The 23,358-nt window shown below is 43.2% G+C and overlaps 1 protein-coding gene across 1 annotated transcript in view; it reads left to right on the top strand.

Moving 5' to 3' along the window:
• The window catches only part of LAMA3 (laminin subunit alpha 3), a 509,154-nt gene that overhangs the window by 18,878 nt on the left and 466,918 nt on the right, over positions 1-23,358 (top strand). The window contains exons 2-4 of the mRNA XM_033933874.1: positions 3,572-3,724; positions 18,753-18,870; positions 22,283-22,401. Of these exons, the coding sequence (XP_033789765.1) occupies positions 3,572-3,724; positions 18,753-18,870; positions 22,283-22,401 (390 nt within the window). The remainder of the gene's footprint in view (positions 1-3,571; positions 3,725-18,752; positions 18,871-22,282; positions 22,402-23,358) is intronic.

The raw sequence follows: 23,358 nt of genomic DNA, 5'->3' as shown, positions 1-23,358 counted from the left end.
AATTACTGCTGGTCAAAGTGGTATTCAAATATTCAAACACTTTAAAATCATAAGTGTTTGAGGCTTGTGTGGCTAAGGCAGAGCTTACAGGAATGGGGCAGGAACAAGGACAGCGACAAAACTTGCGGGGACGGGAAGGAGAATTTGAGCTCCTGCGGGGATGGGGACAAATTTGTCCCTGTGTCATTCTCTAGTAGAAACTCAATATTTCACAAGTATACATGACGAGTAGTGATATTCATGGGTGTATCAAGAAATATGCTCCTTTTAAGTTTTTATTTTGAAGCAAGCAAGCATATTAAGCCCTTGGGGGCAGCTATATCCAGAGCATTGTTACGCAAAAGGAGATCCCATTAGTTCTACAGCGTGTGTGATGTCATTTGTGACATCATAGCCAGCATAGACTAACCAGATCTAGTGAGCATGAAGTGATTCAAGGTTTCAGGAACCAGCCTGCAGAGGTTGTTTAAAAACATTTAAAAAGTAATGGCAGAACCTGTTAGACTTTGGATTGATTCAGGTTATCAGAGACTGCTGAATGATGCAGCAGTAATTGCTTTCTTTTACCTATCACTGACAAGGCACATAAAGATAATGAATGAGCACCAAGAAAGTGAACTCTGCTAACGCAATTCTATCAAAGTGTAATAAATGTCATAACAAAGGTCAGCTGAGGAGGAAAATAATTTTGCTTTTTCTACCTTGCTGTGCATTTCTGCAAGTCAGAGTGAAGAAAGAGCTTCTAGTAACCAAGGGAAACATAATTATTGGTCCTTAATAAGTAATTAGTTCCTTCGATTTTCCTGATTGCAAGCTACCAGCTTCTAAGTTAGAACTGAAAGCTTACATCAGGGGTGTCCAACCTTTTGGCTTCGCTGGGCCGCATTGGCCAAAAAAATGTTTCTGGGGCCACAAAAACACACAAATGCTGCAGCAAAAACAGAGGAAGGAGCCAGCAAGACGGTAAACACCCGGGGCAGCAGAGAAATACACTGCATCACCCTCGACTGGGGCCATACAAAATATTTCACTGGGCCGCATGCGGCCCTCGGGTCGCAGGTTGGACACCCCTGGCTTACATCATCTCAAAGAATCATGAATCAAAAATAAATAAGGAAATCACTGCATGGCTCTACCCTAGTGTAACATAGAAACAGAACTTGATGGTGGATAACAAACCTACAAGCCTTTCCAGCCTATCCAGCCTCCCCAGTCATACCATCTGCTCAGCTCTACAATTTCTTCCTCTCCTTAAGAGAGCCTCTGTGCTTGGCCCATGTTTCCTATTACTCAGATACTGTCCTTGCAGCTACTTCTCCAGTTGTTTATATATCCCTTGTGCTTTTTGGCTGTTCTAACCTCAGCTGAAGGATTTTTAGATCAAACTCCTGATATGTTATGAAACAATGGCTTATTATCAGAGCCTGAATTTGAAGCAGCATAATTGCTTGCTGTCTGAACACATCCATGTAGTTATTAGAAAAATAAAAAGATAGGCACATGATTATTATAGGAATTACCATATTCACTCTAATAATCAACTGGGCTATTATTAGAAAACACCGGGATTTCTGAAATCTAGGATGGGCGATTAATAGAGGAATCACTTATCTCCAGCCCTCCTCCCCATCAGTGGCATGCTGAAGGCAGGGGGGTGGAGGACGGTCTGCCTCAGGTGCAGGGAGCTCGGGGTGCTGGAGCGGCTGTGGGTCTGCGGTCGGCCTGTGCATGGCCATCGTCTCTGCCGGCCCCTGCCCCTGCCCCCTCTGACCTCAACTTCCTGTTCTTGAGCGGGGGCCTGCAGAGTCAATGGAGGCACATAGGAGGGGATGCTCCACCCAAGGTTCCTGCGTGGCCAGGTACCCCAATGCTCCCCATGAAGACCAATTGTCTTCCAGTTCTCCTCCATGACCATTTCTCTCCTCCATCCTGTCCCCCATGATAACCACCATGTCTATCCTCCATTTTGACTTTTGCAGTAACTGGCATTGCTGATCTCCACCTTCCATTCCCCCCCTCCAATGATCAGATCTCTCTTTTTACCTCATCTTGAGGTTATGGTACTGGTCTGGTGTGGGGCCTTGAACATCTTCACATGCTTAAGTTCCTGAGCATGTACAGAGCTTTAAGGCCCTGCATTGGCCCAACACCATAACTTTAGATGAGGTAAGAAGAAAGATATGGTCATCTTTTTTTTAATTTTTTTTTTTTTGGGGGGGGTGTCAATGCCAAGGAGGAGAAGTGGTGATTATTGAGAGTTTTGGGTCCTGAAGCAGGGGCTAGGCAATTATTAGAGAGAATATGGTATATGTTGTATTTAAAGTTCAATTTGTTAAAAAGTTGCCACTTGACCATTGAAGGAGCTGATAAAACATGGATTTTCAGCTGAAGTTTATATTTATTGGGCTTTTTAAACCAAATTTATGAAGTAATTCACCCATTACAGTGTACAGCTTGTACAGTTTGACATAAAAGTTACAATTTTGTCAACCGAATAATAAAAGTAAAATGGCCAGGATCAAATAATTGGGATGAAGGCTAGAGTGGGCTTTGAAACAACTCCAGCAGTTGGGAAGTATGACCAGTCTGTGCCCCAAAATTGGAAAGGAGAGACGGAGATAAAGTATACTAGTGTTTAATCATGAAGAAGTGGAACCTCAGCACTTTGCTGGGCAGATGGGATGGACTGTGCAAGTCTTGACCTGATGACATTTACTATGGTACCAAATTTAAACATAAAAACAGTAATTGAGGTAAACTTGGAGACAGGCAAATTGAATTCGAATAATAGGACAAACATGGTATTGTGTGAGAAATGTACACATTAAAACATCACAATAAAACAATCATATAGCAGAAATATGAATGTCAGCAAGGTACAAATAATGTATTTTAACTGGGAGTATAGAAGAATACCTAAGGATATGCACACAATTATAGCAATTATATTTTGCATTTAGGCCAGGGTTTTATTTTTTATAAATATTTTCAGCTAAGATTCATCTATAGTAATGGTCTCAAACTCAAACCCTTTGCAGGGCCACATTTTGGATTTGTAGGCACTTGGAGGGCCTCAGAAAAAAATAGCTAATGTCGTAAAGCTTTTTATAGTTTATAAATCTTTCCTTTTGGCTAAGTCTTAATAATAATACTGTAATTTATAGCTAAAGAGACATATGATCAAGAAACTGTTTTATTTTACTTTTGTGATTATGATAAACATACCAAGGGTCTCAAAATAGTACCAGGCAGGCTGTATGTGGCCCCCGGGCTGCGAGTTTGAGACCACTGATCTATAGTATATTTATATACATCTATCTCTATCTCTATATTGATATTTATAATTAATTTGAAATCTAGCAGCTCATTTATATTTTTTTGTTTTAGGACTGTTTGTGTTCATTTTCATTATCACAACTCCTCCTGTTACTCAATGAACCTCTTGTTTGTTCTGTAGTGGATATGAGCTGACTGTAGGGATATCATCCATTAATAGGGAACTTTGGAAAGAATCATTTTGGTATGACCAATGTCTGTCTGCTGATTTGCTCTTTTAATCTCTCTCTTCTAGGGTCAGTTCTGTGATTATTGTGACTCTAGCGACCCTAACAAAGCTCATCCAGTTACCAATGCTATTGATGGAACAGAAAGGTGGTGGCAGAGTCCTCCTCTGTCATTAGGCCTGCAGTACAATGAAGTCAATGTCACTATAGATTTAGGGCAGGTAAGTACCTCTATTATTATTATTCCTAACAACATTAGTGACAGAAATTTATAAGTGTGGGGTTTTTGGCTCAGCAGTTTCTTCATCTTTCCCATTAAAGGCTTCCAGTAGACATTCTCCCTACCTCCACCCAGAATCATTGTACAGTAGTCAAAATAACAAATAAAATGGTGTGAGCCTGGTCCGTGTGTTCAAAGCTTATGCTGTTAATCTATCAGATGTTTTCCTCTGCTGTCTGAAAGTTTATAGACCTCTAAACAGAAAGACTAGAAAAAATGAAAATACAACACAATTGCAAAATCTGTGATTTTCCAACCTCTTATTGTTCTTTTTTTTCCTATAATGTGTTTGCTTTTTGTTTTGTTCCCTGTAGTTCTCCGTCTCTTGTGGTTTTATTGTGTGTATGACCTGTTATTTTGGGTGAGATCATTTATCTATTAAATTACACATGCAAATTGGATATGTACCCATATATGTGTATGGAATGTTGAGCGCCATATATAGAATTAAGGCATAAATACACTTTAATGAATATTGTGTACAATTCTGGTTACCAATTCTGTAGTGGTTGCAATTCTGGAGAACGCACCTTGAAAAAGATATAAACAGGATGGAGTCAGTCCAGAGAAAGACTACTAAAATGGTCAGAGGTTAATGTCATAAGATGTATGGGGACAGACTTAAAGATCTCAATATGAATACTTTAGAGGAAAGGCAGGAGAGAGGAAATACACATTGTGAATTGCCCGCAGCTCTAATAGGTTGGTGTGGAATGTTCTTTCTTGAGCAGACCACAGACCCTGAGTGTGGAGACCATCTAAGTGAGCTCCCCATGCATACATGGATGCATCCATTGTGAGTACTCTCTGATGTGTAGTGATGTGAAAAAGCATTTTAGGATCGTCTTTCCAACCAAGTCCTCCTAGTTTGAACAGACAAACAAGTGGCAATGTAATACATCAACAAACAAGGGGGAACAGGCTCTCTTTGTCTTTATCAAGAAGCCCTACTCATTTGGAAATGGACAATCTCTTGAAATATATTCAAGGCGATATATGTGCAAGGGAAGTAGAATGCTCTGGCTGACAAGCTCAGCAGATATCTTCAACTACACAAGTGGGCTCTCAACTCAAAAATCTTGCGCCACATCTTCTCTCTTTGAGGAACTCCTCACATAGAATTGTTTGTGTCCTGCCGATGCCTAAGTTAATTCAAAAACACGGTCAGAAATGGCAAAAAACGGCAGTGTTGAAGTACCTACCGACGCCTAAATAAGAGGTAGCTGGCATCGTGGCTAGGTAGCCGCTTTAGGCTATGGAATGCTAAAGTAGGCATGGCCCATGCCAGAAGTAGCATTAGGCAGGATAAAGTGGCTACCTAGTCATGATTCAAGGCAAGATATGCGGCTGAAATGTAGGCCTGGAAAACCCTGGCCTACATGTCATCCATTTATCTATGCCGCCATGGGATGCTAAAGTCAGGCCACAGCAGCCATAAGCATCCCTCTTGCCTATCGCGGTTGAGGGGGATGCTTCAGGGTTCCGGCAGGAGGGTAGTGGGCATCCCTCCTGTCGCTATTGGGGGGTGGGAGAGAGGGTTCCCTGCCACAGCCACTCAGCTGATTGTGGCAGTGGTATTTCCCCCCTGATCAGCTGAGCTGGCAGGACTTCCTGAAGCCGTGGCTTTGGGGAGCACTGCCTGCTCAGCTGATCGGGGATTACTTCCCCTGCTGCGATTAGCTTATGGCTGCTGCGGCCTGACTTTAGAATCCTGCGGTGGCATAGATAGGCGGCTGAAATGAAGACCATGGTTTTCCGGGCTTACATTTCAACCGTCTATCTTGACTGAATGAGGCGTAATTCTGTAACTGGTACTGTTGAGTGATCGACATATGATAAGTGGCCACTTATAAGGCGGTTGCTGACATAGGCGCCAGTTACAGAATCCAGCCCTAAATGTTTAAACATTTGCAAAGTATTTTGAATCTATGGACGCCATCCCCCTGATATTCAGCCAGCAACAGACAGTGGGTTTTTTGTCTATTGTTGATGCAAAAACTGGCAATTCAACGCTAGGCCCTGTGTGGACTTCGGCATTGATTTTCCAGTGTTTTAAAAGCTAGCTAGTACATGCCCGGTTATCAGTAACCAGCTGTCATTAGCCATGGGCTAGTGCATAAAGATAGGACAGCTATTTATGCGGTCCTGTATATGCATAAAACGTGGTTCTGAATATTGGGAACTAACTGGACTCCGTGCCTGTAATGCCCCCAATGTAACTTGCTTCTACTTTGACCCTAACCAGTCATTTTTAGCAGCACTAACAAGTTAACTGCTGCTGAAAATGCCAGGACAGACATATACAAGTGAGTTAATCAGTTGGCGGCCATTCACAGCTGATTAATTCGCTTTGAATATCGCTTTGAATATATCATATATCTAAGATAGAGATTAAAAAGACATACGGTAGATGTTGGGTCTTATTCATTTTTCCTCACTATGCCTATAGAAAATATTTTTATTAACTAAAATCCATGTACTTTAAAATGTACTTGACCTAGTCTTTAATGCTTTACAATAGGTAAAATTAGAATCTCTGCTTATGTAACTTTGTGGCCTACAGTCCTTCACCAGGTACGTACTTCTAAAAGAGTCTTTTTGAGCACAGTCACAGTTTCAGAAGCTTGTGCCTGACATGGCTACATACTTCAGTATGCAATAATTTTCTCTGGTATAATCACAGTTCCAATAGCCAAGAGATCATTGGCATGCTGTGGCAGTCTTCAGTTACCTCTCACACAAACCCTGAAATCCATGGAGACATAGACTTGAGGCTTCTTACTACACATGGCACAAGCATTTGAGCTCCTCTTCCTGGAACGTTTCCAAGATTTAATGTGATGACTGAGTAGTTTTGAGATCTTTAATAAGGGCCATTTCAGTTTCAGCACCGGGAACTTAAATATATAGAGGGGCATAATCACAAATGTGCCTAAGTCTGAGGTTGGATGTTTTGTGCAAAACATCCACAAACCCAGCAGAGAAAATGTCCATTTTCAAAGCTTCCGGAAACCACATAGGCTTCTCCTAAAAGGTATAAGTTTTGGTCCTTAAGATATCTACCTTTTTTGCCCATTTCCAAAAACAAAAACATCCACACGAAAAACATATAAAAGCAAGTTTTGTAGACGTACCCATCAACTACCTTGTCTGATCACGGCAGAAGGAATCCTCATCAGCTGAGTCAGTTGCGGGAGATTCCTGGTGGATCAGCTGATGGGGATTCCCCCTGCCAGGATCAGCTGAGCCACGGAACCCTACACCCCTGCCCCTAACATCCCCTCCACATCTAAAGGTACAGGAGGTTCCGGGGATGTGGGAGGAGGGGCCCAGGAATGATGGGGGATGTGGGGAGGGGGTGAAGATTTCAGGGGAGGTACGGGATATCAGAAGGATGTAGGATGTGAGGGTGGATGTGGAGAATATCGGGGGAATGTGGGGATGTGAAAGGGAGGGAGGGGTATAGGGCTCCATGGCTCAGCTGATCCTGGCAGGGAGAATCCCCATCAGCTGAGCCGCCAGGAATCCCCCCAAAACCGGCTCAGCTGATGGGGATTCCTTTTGCTGCGATCAGCTGATGGGAAGCCTATGTGTTTTTTTTTTTGGGGAGGGGTTTGCTTTTTGGGATGTGGAAGGGTATCGTGACCACTGGGGGAGTAAGGGGGGAGGGTAATGCCTTAAATCCTCCAGTGGTCTTCTTGTTTGTTTGTGGCACCTTTGTGGAACTTAGACGCAACTCAAACTGATCTAACTGCTGGCGTTTAACTTTCCTCTAGGAAAGTTTTGATTATAGCTGGGGTACGTCCAGATTGAAGGCTGCCCGATTCCCGCCCATAATCTACCTCCCAACATGCCCCTTTGCTCTCTGGATGCACGGCAGCTGAGAAGTGCTGCTGCACATCCTGAAAGTTGATTTGGATTATTGGTACTTGGATGTCCCTGCTATTAGGATGTCCAAGTGTCGACTTAGGCTGTTTTTTGCACGTTTTAAACTTTTGATTATGAGCCACATAGTATTTAATTTCATTCTGCCACCTGCAGCTATTTTTCCAGTTATCTCCTAGTCTGAACTATATCAGGCTGAGAGGGATGCTGACAGCTCTCCTAAGAACAGTTCCAGCTCCTGTTCCTTGACCTTGCTGTCATAAAGCACCATGAAAATGGTACCCTCCTCTGCTTCCTTCCTAAGGGCTGGTACTACACAATTGCTGAATTAGCACTTGGAGGCCCCGAAAGGGCGGGAATCAGAGCCAGAAATAAAAATGAGAGGGCTCACATTGGGCAGCTTGGAAGGTGAACCACAAACCAGTCAAATCAAGAGTTTATTTTCACTTCATAAAAGCAGGCAAAATGAACTGAAACCTCATAAACCAGATTTTATTGGAGGCAGACTAAACAAGGCAAGATGAAAATGTGAGTCTGACGCTGCCCTATCTGTGCAGATGGCTGTGGCCCAGCGTTTTAATGTGAAATGTTTCGCACATTCTGGCAGCGTACATTACAAGGAAAACCAGGGCTCTCCCGTCTGATGGAAAGGAGCATGGTGGCATGTTCCATGAAACTGAGAAGGAGCAAATTAAATCAATAGCAACTAGTGAGTGCAGAGAGAGAGAGAGGCTTGCAACACTTATGATTTATCCTTTTAGGAGTAAACTCCTTTTAGAGTTATATATACAAATTCTGGTTGAAAAAAACGATAGCTCCATCAGTTACGTTGCACAGAATTGTGTGTGCTTTCTAGGAGAATACTGTCTAAATAGCAGGGAGGGGTGATATTCAAAAGGGTATACTTGTAACTGGGCAAGTGAGACACCTGCCCAATTAAAATACTGTACTGAGCTAGCCACTCCAGGATATTCAGCAGCCCTTGACTAGGTAGTGCCGCTGAATATTCCTGCTAACTAGCCATCCTCTAACCAGTTAGGTTAGGGAGGGTCTGGGGGCAGAGCTAGCGGCAATATTCAGTCCAGCAACTGGCTAAGTAAGTGTATAAAGTTAGAACAGCAAAAAGGCTGGTCTGAATATTGGCACTGGTCTGAATATCGGCTGGTGCACAATTAACTTCCAGGTCAGTCCTGGGAACCACACATACTCCTGCACTGAATAGCCAGGATTAGATCAGTCCTTCACTTAGAAGCGGTTTACCACTGGCTGAATATTACACCCTCCCTCCCCAATTTTCCCAATTGAAAAGCTGTTGTTAAAAAAAAAAAAAAGAAAAAAATTTAGATAGAGCCCTCATCCCAAAAAGAGGTATTCAGAGTTAACAGGAAGTTATATGCAGTTGGTACGGTGCAGAACATAAGAATAGCCATACTGGGTCAAATCAATGGTCCATCTAGCCCAGTATCCTGTTTCTATAATGGCCAATCCAGGTTACAGGTACCTGGCAGAAATCCAAGAGCAGCAACATTCCATGGAACCAATCCCACGGCAAGCCGTAGCTTCCTCCATGGCTGTCCAAACCTTTGTTAAACCCAGCTACATTAATCAGTCTTACCACATCTTCTGGCAACAAGTTCTAGAGCTTAACTATTCTTTGAGTGAAAAAATATTTCCTCCTATTGGTTTTAAAAGTATTTCCCTGCAACTTCATTGAGTATGCCCTAGTCTTTGTAATTTTTGATGGACTAAAAAACGGATTCACTTGAACTCATTCTACATTATTCAGGATTTTGTAGACGTCAATTATGTTTTACTTGTAGTCTGCTAAATCCCAACAATTAGGTTTGAAGTTACAAATTCAGTTTCTGGAACAAATGTCTTTAATCTTTTCTGTAAAGATAGATACAGTATGTAGGTTCAATCCTTGCTGCAATTGGGGTTATTGTTTACATCTAATAATGATGGAAAGTAAAGCAATTGATCTTCAGTTTGAGAAGAAAGAGGTGATAAAGGAAAAGAAAATAATCCAGTCATATTTTCAGGACAATCCAAAATGCCAGCTTAAATAAGATTCAAGACTTTACTGTTAGCCAGTGTAGCCTTAATAGAAAAGGAGTAACATGATTGAACCTTTTTTTTCCCCTCCCAAACACCATCTTTGCTGTTGCATTTTGTGCAATCTGCAAGCTAGATAATAAATAGTTGATAAAAAGCAATAAAGACTATTACAGTAGTACAAAGAAGACAAAATTATTGATGAGTCAAAATGGCAATTGATCTTGAGCAGAGTAAAATTGTTGACATCGTCACTATCTTAGGCTGTATCTATTTGGAATTCCCTGTAATCTTTTATTAGAATAACTAGGTCTTATTGAGATTCAGAAGAATTAAAAAAACTTTTCTATTTCACAAATTCCTATTATAGGAACTCAATAAGGTTGTCTTAAATGGATTGAATCAATAAGGCAATGCAGTCATTTTAGTGTGTACTGTCTTGCCGGCTCCCTCCTCTGTCTTGCTGCAGCATTTGCACATTTGTGCGGCCCCAGAAACATTTTTTTCGGCCAATATGGCCCAGGGAAGCCAAAAGGTTGGACACCCCTGGCTTAGATCCTGTGTCTTTTGTTCTGCTCTAGCCTGTCCATGGCTTGGAGACTAGAATTCAGTTTAACCCTGAAGAGATACTTCGGCAACACCCCTGCCATCCTTTATTATCCACTGAATAGATGCTTAACTTACAGCAGATGGCTGGAGTTTGTCAGAGGCACGCTTTGGTTTAGGCAATAATTTTATAATGCTAAGTCCAGCAAAAATTAATCATTTCATGCTACAGTACCATATATTCAGGACCATCTGTTCTTGGAGCTTAACGGATCCTTTTCATACAAGCCTCTGTCAATTTATCCCAGCAGTGTTTATGATTTTATCTGTTGTTAACTGTGAAAGAGTAAGGGGTTATCTTCCGCTAATGCTACCATTCCACCTCCATATAGCAGGGGCTGCCAGCCCAATACTTAGTGGACTACATGTCCCAGACAGCACTGGGCTTTATAGCTCAGTGTTGAGCTACCTCAACAAGGTAACCCTGCTGAGTCAGGGAGTGGGGTTCAGCAGGGAGGTATTTATTTGCCACAGAGGAGAATCATTGGGGGAGGTACCAGAGTGAAAGGATCCCGAAAGAGAGAAACCTTCCCTAGTCATGGCTGCATTCAAGCCCTCAGGAGGTCCTTGAGTTTGACACCTGTGCTCTAGAAGGCTGCCTCTGTTCTTCTCAGTTCTCAGGTACAGATAGTGCCTCCAGAGGCCCTTTTCTTCTGCCCTGAGCTGCTCCCTAAGGCTGCTTACCTTGAGCCCACCTTTCAAGGACTGCTGATCCATTTCTTCAAGAGTGCCCCTAGTAGAATACCTCTACTGGGACACATCATACCAATTCTAAAAAGAGCTCTGTGTTAGCCAGTGACAGTTTCCCATCTAGAGAGCTACCTCCCAAATGAGTATAATCCACAGATATGACGCTAAGCAGTGAAAACTCATACATTCTAGATTTTCTTTTAGCTTGTTGGTTCTATCACCCCCACCATTTCTTCTCTCTTTTGAACTTGTGGGGAGTAGATATCCACTTCTGTTCTTCTGATTCAAGTCTGATCAACTCATAATCCCACATTCATTTGAGCCCACAAGCTTTATTCACGTCCATTAGAAACCTCTTAAAATGCATAACATTTCACCCAAGTGTCTGGATGTTCATCCCTCAGTGCGTGATATGCATATGAAGTTACCCACTCCCCTCTGCACACTTAGCCATGTAACTTTCATAAATTGGATGCAATTCACCTGTGGTCAGATAAGTGGCAGGCAGAAACCCCTTTTCAGTCTTAATACAGACAGATAATTGCTGGTTTCAAACCCACTGTTCACAAATACCTTTCTAAGCTTTGTCAGAAAACCCACTCCCATGGGGTATTTCAAGTGGACCGGGATTCACTCTACTTCTACCAATAGTGACAGGGTTAACTTCCAAGTGGACTGTTTTGAATTCTAGAATAATGCCGATGAAACTAGCAAGTGTCAGTTGGGAGTTAGAAGCAGAGGGTTGGTTGAAAGGGAGCCAGGAGAGAGAATAGCGGTCTGGAAGCTTGTCTGCAACTACCCATTGCTTTGAACACCTGATTTCCACAGTGGCCAGAGACAGAAGGATTTAAAAAGAGAAGGAGAATGGAGCTTCCAAGAAGTCTCATATAGCAAGGAAGAGAAAGGTAATTGCCAGTCCTTGCTAGCAAAACTTCCTGTGTGTTCAGCATTGAGCATGCCCTGCCAGCAAGCAGCTCAGGAGAAACCCAGGAAGAATCTTTACCAAGGACCAGAAGTAACCTCTACAAATTTCACTCAATGCTTAAAAGCATTTGAGCCAATTCAGCCCCCAAGCTGTAGAATTTAAGAAAATATTATGTTATACTATTATTTTGTTTATTTATTTAAATTACCTATAACCCATCTACAACTAAGTAGCTCACTAAAGGTTTAAAACACATAGCAAAATAGACAATACATTAAAATGATATAAAATAAACTAATTTTCTTGCTTTGCTGTACATATTTTTATTGCCTGGTTGTATTTTTAAAATTCATAAATAATAATAATAAAAGAATGATGGCATATTGAAACATAGAAACATGATGACAGATAAAGGCCAGATGGCCCATCCAGTCTGCCCATCCGTAGTAGCCATTATCGCTTCCTCTTTAAGCGATCCCATATGCCTATCCCAGGCTTTCTTAAATTCAGACATAGTCTCTGTCTCCACCACTTCTTCCAGGAGACTGTTCCATGCATCTACCACCTTTTCTGTAAAAAAGTATTTCCTTAGATTACTCCTGAACCTATCTCCTCTTAACTTCATCCTAAGCCCTCTTGCACGTAAGCATGCAAGCATGCAAATTCATAAATTCTGCCTAAGCTCTATTCCAGAAATAGCTGCTTAATTTTCATAGCGCTTTTTTTCAAGGGGGTGTACATGGGGGTAGTCAATGGGAAGGATATAAGCAAGGCTCCCACTTATCGATTACATAATACTGTGATTTATGCAAGCTCCTACTATACTTAAGCAACTACACTCATGTCAGTTCTAGTACTGATGTAAGTGTTAGTGCCTAGATGCTAGGCATATTGATACTGGGTTAAGAACATAAGAACACTAATAGAGAACCTAGATACCTTGGTTCCTTTGTAAAATATTCTCCTGCAGGAAGGATGCCCCCTCCCTCCTGCCACCGGGCGCTCCCGCTCCCCCCTTACCCCGCTGAACTGAAAAAATGGCAGGAAGGATGCCCATTTCCTCCTGCTACTGGATGCTGCACTGGGGAGGGACCTAAGGCTCTTATTGGCTCAGATGCCTTAAGCCCCTCCCCTTGGGAGGGATCTTAGGTATCTGAGCCAATCAAGGACTCCCTTAGGCTACCTCTGTATCCCGGATACAAGGGTGATGAGCCTTAGGGATACAGAGGGAGCTTAAGGGAATCCCTGATTGGCTCAGATGCCTAAGATCCCTCCCAAGGGGAGAGGTCTGAAGCATCTGAGCCAATGAAGGGAGGCTGATGGAGGGGGCCTCCAGTGGCAGGAGGGAGTGGGCATCCCTCTTGCCATGTTTCAGTTTGGCGGAGGGGAGGAGGGGAGCAACCCTTCTGTCCTTTTTTCTTGGTTGGGATGGGGAGCAGGAGCGCCCGGTGGCAGGAGGGAGTAGGCATCCATCATGCAATTTTTTTGGGGGGGAGTTGGGGGGTGGTGTCTCGGGGGTTCTGGCATGGGGGGCTTTTTTCTTTTTTTTTTGGAACAGGTTGTGGGTGTTTAACACATGCATATCTGTGCCTTTAAAAAAATTAACCAGAAGCCCTAACAGCAGTGACAGGAGGTTGCTTTCCCTGTCACTGCTGTTAGGGCTGTGTGCATGTGTCAATCGCTGGCTGAGCGATTGAATCGAACGCATCGATTACAGTTGGGAGAATTGGCCAACAGCGATTGAGTTGAGCTATCTTTGTTCATCTAGCCCTTAGTTGCATAAAGTTGCACACTCAAATTTCAGAGCACACAACTTCAAGGGGGGCATGGGCAGGTTTGAAGGCAAGTCAGCAGTTGCACATGCGGGTTGTAGAATACTATCAAGTACAAGCCTGTTTACAGCTAGGCATGAGTATTTTTACCAGCCATTGAGCTGGCATGTTTTCCTGTCTAAAGTTAGATGCGTAAATGCAGATTTAGGCTAGTATCTTATAATGACAGTTGTACACAAAGCGCCATTATAGAATTTTTGCTTAGCGCACATGATCCCTTTGCCTAAATCTCAGCAACCTTTTGATAACTTACTCCTAAGTTCCCAGGGAAATAGTCATTTTTGAGTTAAGCCTAGTTAGACTCTGTATATTAAAAAGTGCTCTTGTCCTGAGAGCCACAGACATTAGCAAATGAGAGCAAAGCCCGTTTCTGAATCCCTCAAACTCTTTCTCCCTCATCTCAGAAATACTCTATTATATGCTTATTTTTGGTGAAATTACCTTACCTTGTCTTGGACTTTATAAGAATGTTGTCTAGTCTGCTGTTAGAATCACCTCTTTTCATCAATTACGTGTGAGTCTTCTGTGGCAGTGTTCTTCAACCACCGGTCCATGGACCAGTGCCGGTCCACAGAAATTTCCTGCCGGTCCACAGGACCAGCACGTGCATCAGGCCCAAAACAGTGTTCTTCAACCGCCGGTCCACGGTGCAATCGATGCAGCGTTATCTTCGAGCCAGCTCCCTCTTCCTCACTGATTCAGTGCACAAAGCCACGGGCAGTGGCTCCTACGGGCGTCCTGCGCCTGCATCGGAAGCCTTCTCTCTGGCATTGCAACGTCAGAGGGAAGGCTTCCAGATGAGGCAAGGGATGCGCAAGGTGCAATTAGTACTATTATGGGGGCAGGGTCTGGGATGGAGATTGGGTAGAGATGAGCGGGGCCTGGCCCACAACTTAGCCCAGTGTTCTTCAACCGATGACGATCCACAGAATAATTCTTTTATTTCTGCTGATCCATAGGTGTAAAAAGGTTGAAAAACACTGTTCTATGGTGTATAGGGTCTTGCTAATGTTAAACTGGTTCATTATTTGTAAATTTCTGAAAGATAAAATGAAATCTATATGATTTATGTTTATGCTTGTTACAAAACTTACTATACCACCATTCAATAGATATAGCAGTTTACATTTGGAGTAAAAAACAACAACACAATAGTAAGTAGATATTTCACAGGTTAAGAAAAAGAATCAATATAAGTAGGTTATAGAAAGAGGAAATGTGACTGGATGTCACTAGTTTTACCTGCTCCAGGGCTGGAACCTAGACCTCACTAAAGGCTTGAGAGAATAAATAGACCTTGTGGAAGACCTTGAACTGAGATAATGAAGGCTCTAATGAAGGTATTTAGGAAGAGAGTTACATAGTAATGAGACAAGAATGTAAAAGGTACAGGCCAAACACATCTCTGAGGGTGGTGGAATGGCCAAACTTTATCATTTGATAAGTGAATTATGGGATTAGAAAATCAAAAAGAGCAGCAGAGCAGACCTTTAAAGCTATGACCAATATCTTAAATTTGACTTGATAGCTCACTGGGAACCAATGGGTATTGTAAAAACAGTGGAGTAATATGACAAAGGCCAGGATTTTCAAAAACATGCGTTAAAAAGCGATGGTGTGCTATGGCAGCCGTTTTCATACCGAATCTAAAAACCCGAGACATTCTTAAAAAATTGCACATGCAAATAAGATCGCTGGACATCAGCGAAGGTTTCCTACATTTTCATGTGGGGCACATGGGCAGAAAAAACCTGTAAAAACAAAACCAAAAACACACAATCCCTCTGCCACTGTGTAATGATGCAGCGGGAGAGATGTCCATTCTCTCTGCTGCATCAGAACACCCCCTAACATCCTGCCCATGACCTCCCCCCCCCCTCGGCAGCAGAAAAGATGCCCACTCTCTCCTGCTGCACTAAATTAAAAAAAAAAAATGCCTCCCCCCCCTCCGGATCAGGTCGGGCAGGATTTTATTTTTTTATTATTTTTTTATTTGCAGCAGGAGAGAGTGGGCATCTCTTCTGCTGGGGAGTGGGGGTGGGGTCACGTTCGGGTCAGGTCGAGAAGGATTTTTTAAATTGGATGGATTTTCTAGCAGTCTCTGACATTGACCAGCACCCCTGGACCAGTCATTTTTTTAGTCACCAAAAGCCGATGCTGCTTTTTAAAAATGGCTTGACATTTTTTAAGAATCCACCGGAGGGCTCATTTCATTGTTGAAGAGCCCATTTGCATGTCAGTGTTGGAGACTGCTATAAACCTCACTAAAGAGGGAGAAAATCCCTTTTGATAATCTGTCGTTAAACGGCATACAGGCTAAACCGCCAGAAAACAGTTTTGCAGTGGCGTTAAACTTTTGAAAATCTTGCCCAAAGTCAAATGACCACATTTTTGTACCGAGGTAATTGGTGCAGTAGGCACTGTTCCCACTAAGCCGAGCAGGAATCCTCCAAATGTGTTTGCTGCTAGAGGGCATCCGTGGAAAATCAGGGGCGGGAAACTGCGAGGTGACACCAGGAAGTTCTTTTTTACTGAAAGGGTGGTTGATCGCTGAAATAGTCTTCCACTTCAGGTGATTGAGGCCAGCAGTGTGCCTGATTTTAAGGCCAAATGGGATCGACACGTGGGATCTATTCACAAGGTAAAGGTAGGGGAGGGTCATTAGGGTGGGCAGACTGGATGGGCCGTGGCCCTTATCTGCCATCTATTTCTATGTTTCTATGTGTTCAATATTTTGTCTAGCCAAATCTTCCCTGAAGGCTCAAAATAGGTTACAGAAATATAACCAGAACAAAAACAGAGCACAAATTTCTCAATAAACAGAATCCTATAGTTACAGAAAAAATAGAAACATAAGTTCAGGGTGGGTGGGAGAGGGAAGGGTTTTGCATTGGAATTTCATTCAGGGAATATATGGAGGTTTCCTGTAGGTATGTGTTTTTCTGATTATTTGATGGGGGTGGGGGTGGGAATGGTTGTACATTAATGTCTGTAAGGAAATGTGCATTTCATGTAAATTTATGTATATTGAAATTGTTTGTTTGCACTATAATAGTTTGGAAATTTAATAAAGATTTACAAAAGAGAAACCTAAATAAAAAATTTACAAAATCTATATATTTAATTTGTGATTAAAAAAAAATCAAGTAAAATGGCGAGAATAAAGAGCACTAGATAAACTATTCTAGATAACAAGCACTTTTTAAATAGTATACACCTTTAACTGGTGAAAATATAGAAGCAGACTATTTTTTGTCCTTAGAAGTTAAAGGACCTAAAGAAGGATAAGAGGCAAATAAAAGCGCTCAGGAATTGTACTTTCAAACACTTTATATACCAGACAAGGTACGTATATAAGGTAGACAGTGAAGATGAATTATGATGTAACATGATCATACAAATCTACAAATCAATTTAGCAGCTGTGTTCTGCAACAGTCATAACCCCAGTTGGTAGGGAGGAATGGTCCTTACTTAAGAATGACACCTAGTAGCTGGATTTAAAATACATGATGCAGGGTTCCAGAAGGAAACTTGTTGCATAACTCCTGGCCCAGCACCATAGCAGCAATGAACAAACTGAGGGGCCCTTTTACTAAAGGGTGTTAAGCCCTTAACAAGTTGTTAGCACAAGCAGACCACAGTTCACTAAGGAGCTATCAAAATTAATACTTGTGTTGAAAAATCAAAATACATATAAACTCCACAAGTTAGAAGCATATAATATCTTCAAAACTTTTTTTGATAAAGTACTCAGATCACCAACTGAAAGTGCTGTAAAGTACAAATAAAAGTACTAACGCTGATTGTATACTGGGACCATCATAGCACTTAAAGGTTCCTCTAGAATAGATTGTTGTAACTCACTCTAAATGATAGATCAACAAGTAATAAATCACTTATCTTGAGTAGGTTTAACTTCATAGATGAGCAGCGGTGAATCCAAAAAATCCTGCACTTGTACAATTTTGCAACTCAGTCACCCCATAATGACCCTGTGTGATTAAAACCACCTTGCCTCCCTTTGATTCGAGTTTCGCATTAGCGTCGTCAGGAAAGGGGCGTAGGCTGTACAAGCAGACTACATATTTTGGCTGTTTGCGCATGCTTACCCATATGTTACCCATTTAAAAAAAAAAAAAAATTGGGGGGAGTGGGCATGCCATGCATGGAGAATGGATGTTCCTGTTATCCAGCTAGCATGTTATAATTAGCATGTACTAACTAGTTAAAATAGAGTTAATGTGAGAACATTTAGCACTTTCTAAATAGGAGGCAGTAAGCACTCCTGCATTAATATTTTGCAGCTACTGCACGCTAATGGGAACATTAGCACATGCCTTGCAAGTACAAAAAGCCCTGAAACAGTGCTGCATTAAATTTGGGCTTAGTGCACGTCAAAGTCCTGCGTTAAACTTAGATTTTACAACACTTTAATAAAAGGGCCCCCTAGTTATATTACATCTGGGCTAAGCTCATGAGAAATAAAAGGCCCCCCTAGCATATTAGGGGGAGGGGATATAAAATAGAGAGGAGAAATCCCCATATAGTTGTGAAAGAAAGCTCACAGCACCAGATTCCAGCTTCGGTTCTGAGTGAGCTGGAAGTTCAAAGGGGCAGAAGTAAACTGCCGGGTCAGGAAGACTGCCCAGCTCCCTTCTGCAGAATATGCAGCGCAGATGAAACAAATATTTATTCTTGGAATTATTTAGGGCTCCTTTTACGAAGCTGCGTTAGCGGCTTTATCGCACGTAACTTTTTAGCACGCGCTAACCCCCGCGCTAGCTGAAAAACTACCGCCTGCTCTAGAGGAAGCGGTAGCGGCTAGCGCAGCCGGCAAATTAGTATGCGCTATTACACGCGTTAAACCGCTAACGCAGCTTTGTAAAAGGAGCCCTTAATGTGTTTTGCAGCTTTCTGTCTCACACCTTGGCATTTCTTGACGCTTCTGATTCTTGTATGCATTCTTTTTCTCAGCCCTTCCATGTTGCATACCTACTCATCAAATTTGCCAACTCGCCTCGGCCAGATCTCTGGGTTCTCGAACGATCTGTAAACTTTGGGAGAACATACACACCTTGGCAGTACTTTGCTCGTAAGTTTTGTGTAATTTCTATCGCTGCTAATTTTTTATTTGAAGGAAGGCTTAATGAGTTTAGCAGTTGAAGGTGAGTGGCCATGACAACTGGAGTTCTTACCTTGACTATTAGGCTCTGGTTGTGTAATCACACCTAGCGGTGCCTAAGTGGACTTAGACATTGCTAGGCGTTCTAGAGGTAGGCGCTGATATATTAGGCCAGGTTTTATTTGACCTAATTTATTGGCACCTAACTGGGATACCTAGCAACACCTAAGCCAATCGCACCTATTCTCCACCCATAACCACACCTACATTTCAGGGAGATGTCGTTAGGCATTGGAGTGTGCCTTGATTTAGGCATCATTAGATGTCCTAAGAATTCCGCAAAGAACTCTTAATGGAAATTAAAATTTATAATTTTTATGGTGGTGTCAAGCAAATTGGTGTACCCTTTTCCAGATGTTTATTCACCATTATCCACATGTTTATTCACATCTTTAAGGAAGTCAAGCAAAGGGTACACCAATTTCCTCTACGGTCTCCATCTTCATTGAGCTATTGCTGAGCTTTTTTCCCACCATTTTCCTCATGGCCTCGTAATTTCCTTTTCTGTAGTTGAGTGCTGTCGTTGTGGTTCTTTTCACCTTTTGTGTTCCTATGTTTAGTTTGTACTGTATCATGTTGTGATCGCTGTTTCCTAATGGTGCTAGTACTACCACCACCTTTGCGGGTCCCCCTAGCCCATTGAGGATTAGGTCCAGAGTGGCATCCCCTCGCGTTGGTTCCGTGACCAGCTGTTCCATGTAACAGTCCCTCGTTGCCTCTAGGAATTTCTCTCGTGCAATTGGAGTGTCCAGTGTTCCAGTCTATTCCAGGGTAGTTGAAATCCCCCATAACCATCACACTTCCAAGTTTGCATACCTGCCTCAATTCGTCCTCCAGGTCCTGGTCGTTTGTTTCTGGCTGTCCTGGTGGGCGATAGTACAGTCCCAATTTGATGTCTGCTCCATTTCCTCCTGTCAGTTTAACCCATATTGATTCCAAGCTGTCCGCCCTTACTGTCGTTTCCATCCTGGTTGAAGGAATGGAGTCCTTTATATACAGTGCTACTCCTCCACCCTTCTTGTGTGTCCTGTCCCTCCTATAGAGTTTGTACCCTGGCAGGGCCACATCCCATTTGTTGTCCTCGGACCACCATGTCTCTGTGACTCCTATTATGTCCAAGTCCTCTTTACTGGCTATAACTTCTAGCTCTCCCATTTTTGTCCTTAGGCTCCTGGCATTTGTATATAGGCATATTAAGTCCCGGTTGGTTACCTTCTCATTTGGTTCTCCTCGTGGTTTGGTGCTCCTGTCGATCCCCTCACGGTCTGCCAGTCCCCGAGCCTCGTTCTGTTCACCTTCCTCCTGTGGTGTATCTATCCCGTCCTCCGTCCGCTTCTTCGACTTTGGATAGCCCTCTGTTTCCGGCTGTTTCTTCATTTTGTCGCTCTTTAGTTCCTTAAGTTCCTTTGATCCCTGCAAGGTGTCTTTGGGTTTTAGTCCAGAAAATGTCCACACAGTCTCGAGCCCTCTATTGCCATTTCCTGATTCAGTATCCTTGCTTGATACTGTGGTCCGATATGTCGAGGTCAGATCGACTATCGGCTTTCCCCTTGTTATCAGTTTAAAGCCATGTCTATGCTGGTCTGGATGTTGCGTGCCAGCATCCTCGTCCCAGCCGCACTCAGGTGCAGTCCGTCTCTCCTGTAGAGTTTGTTTTTCCCCAGGAAGGTTGTCCAGTTCCGTACAAAGTGGAAACCCTCCTCATCGCACCATCTCCTCAGCCATCCGTTTATTGCTTGCAGCTCGATCTGTCTCCTTGCATCTGCCCTCGGTACTGGCAGGATCTCTGAAAAGGCTATCTTCCTTGTCCTCAGCTTCAGTTTCCTCCCCAGGATCTTAAACTGCTCGGTCAGTGTAGTTCTGTTGAAGTTCCGTCTGCTGACATCATTTGTTCTGACGTGGATTATCACTGCTGTCTCCTCCATCTCAGCTCCCTCCAGGATCCTCTCGATTCTGTCAGATATGTCCTTTGTCCTCGCCCCTGGGAGACATGTCACTAGGCGGTCTGGTCTGCCTCCTGCTATGTGACTGTCCACCTCTCTCAGGATTGAGTCTCCCACCACGATTGCAGATTTCCCTTTTCTCCGCTTCCTCTTGGGTCTCAGGTCTGTATCGGTGATTTGACCCTCCAGTCCTTCCTCGTTCCTCTGCAAGGTCCTTCTCCCCCGGCTTCTGGTGGTGGGTCCTGTCCTCCATCTGATGGTTCCCTTTCGAACTGCTGGTGATCCCGTGTCTCTACCATCTTGCAGGCCTCCTCGATGAATCTCTCGAGCTCTCTGACCTGCTCATTGATATGGCTCTCTCTGGTGGTATCGTCAGTTGCCTTGATTTCCCATGGTTCCCCTGCGGCACAGAGTCCTTCCAGCTCCTGGACTTTGATCTGCAGTCTCCCGACCTCCTTCTTTAGGCTATCCAGTTCCTGACATCGACCGCATATGTAAGCCTGCCTCCCGGAGGGGAGGTAGTCATACATGTGACACTCGATGCAGTATACTGGAAAGCTTCGCTAGGATTCAGCTGCCTCCATTTCTCTTTCTTCGTGCCTAAGTTTCTTGGTGCGCTGGGGTGTGCCCGGCGTGTAGCTAGCTGGAAAAGTAGAGAGAAGAAAAGAATGAGAATAAAGAAAAGGAAGTAGATATATATAATTTTTTTTTTTTTTTAGGTTATTTAAGAAGATTGAATTTGCTGCTGCGCAGCCTGGACTCCTGGCTCCTTCTCAAGGCTCCTTCGCAAAGGCGCTCCCGCTAAGGCGAGCGCCTTTGCTACGCGCCGAACGGCTGGGCGCCGTTGGCTCCCCCTCTTTTAAGGGGGAGTCCGGGCTTGCTGGTGACGCTCGCTGGTGACGCTGGGGGGTGGGCGGAGCTTCCTCTCGCCGCTACCCCGCGTTGCCTGCCTTCTCCCTCACTGCCTTCTCTCCCGGCTTCTTCCTCTCCTCTTTGTCGGTGCCTGCTGCTTCCTGCACCGGCCGAATCATGCATATGAAATAAATATGCATGAGATAGATCTGCATACCCAGGAGGCAATGCATGCACATCTATCTCATACATGTGCATTGTGTATAACTTGAAAACATGTCTAGATGGGTGAACCTCAAGGACTTTGTTGCAAAACACTTTCCTATGTGTACTTTTACTGGGTTTTCCAGGACCACACTCTCCATTTTGTTTAATGATTTCAGGGGTGTCCATTGAAAATGGGGAAAGTAACTTGCAGCGAAGGTTTATACTAATATAACCCCTATTCATATGAGAAAATAGAACCACTCATAAGCAGTAGAGTTTCTTGAATTTAACATTTACTTTTGGTCTTTTTATTTGATCAGATTCCAAAACAGACTGCATAGAGCGTTTTGGAAAGCAGGTCAGACAGCCCATTACAAGAGATGATGATGTGATTTGTACTACAGAGTATTCCCGGATAGTGCCGCTAGAGAATGGTGAGGTAAGGAATTTTGTGCGTGTAAGTTTGGAAGAAGTAATGTGCATTGAACAGTGATTATGAGAGTTTCACAGTTGCAATACAGCTTTCTTTAATTGGAGAGAACTCTTTAAGAAGAAGCTCACAAGAATACATTTTGGATATGTTTATCTCTGCCATTCTGGGTATAATATATAGTAGAGAATGACATGGGTGATGGGGACAAATTTGTCCCCACAGGATCTATCTCCATCCCTGTCCCATCCCCGCGAGTTCTGTCCCTGTCCCTGCCTAATCCCTGCAAGCTTAAAGTGTTCAAGGCTTGTGCAGATGAGGATAGAGCTTGCAGGGATGGAGCAGGGACAGGGACAGAACTCACGGAGATGGGAAGGGGATGGATTTAGATCCTGCGGAGACGGAGACAAATTCTCATTTAACACGGGATAGCCCAGGGATGTTTCACAGATAACATTCCTTTGGGTGTATGTATGTGACAGCTGGAGCATTAGGGGTGAGTCCCCATTGCTAGCTTTGTGACTGAGGGCTTCCTGTTCACTACCATAAAATTTTGTGCGGTAGTTTGTTGTTTGAGCTGTCTCTCCCCTTCACCCTTCTGGGGAGATTTGTTCTCCTGTATTTTTCCTAATATCAAGACAATTCGTATGTAATCCAGCTGATGTATCTCGTAATATGACAATTCTTATGTAATCCGCCTTGAACCGCAAGGTAATGGTGGAATAGAAATCACTAATGTAATATAATGTAGAGGGAGAGGGTCACAGGCAGAAATTCAGGGTGCAGAAAGCAAGGACAATTGGGAAGTGACAGCAGCATTGAACGCTCGTTAGAACTGTAATATGGAAAAGTAAAACAAAAGACACCATATGAAGATCAAATAAAGAAAAACTGGTGTCAAAAACAGCTTTCACCAATGGTGAAGAAATAGTCCTGGGTCTGTAGGCGAAACACCGGGGAGCATTT

Source organism: Geotrypetes seraphini, chromosome 2, assembly GCF_902459505.1.
Source record: "Geotrypetes seraphini chromosome 2, aGeoSer1.1, whole genome shotgun sequence".
Lineage (NCBI taxonomy): Eukaryota > Metazoa > Chordata > Amphibia > Gymnophiona > Dermophiidae > Geotrypetes > Geotrypetes seraphini.
This window is presented reverse-complemented; position numbering and strand designations above follow the sequence as displayed.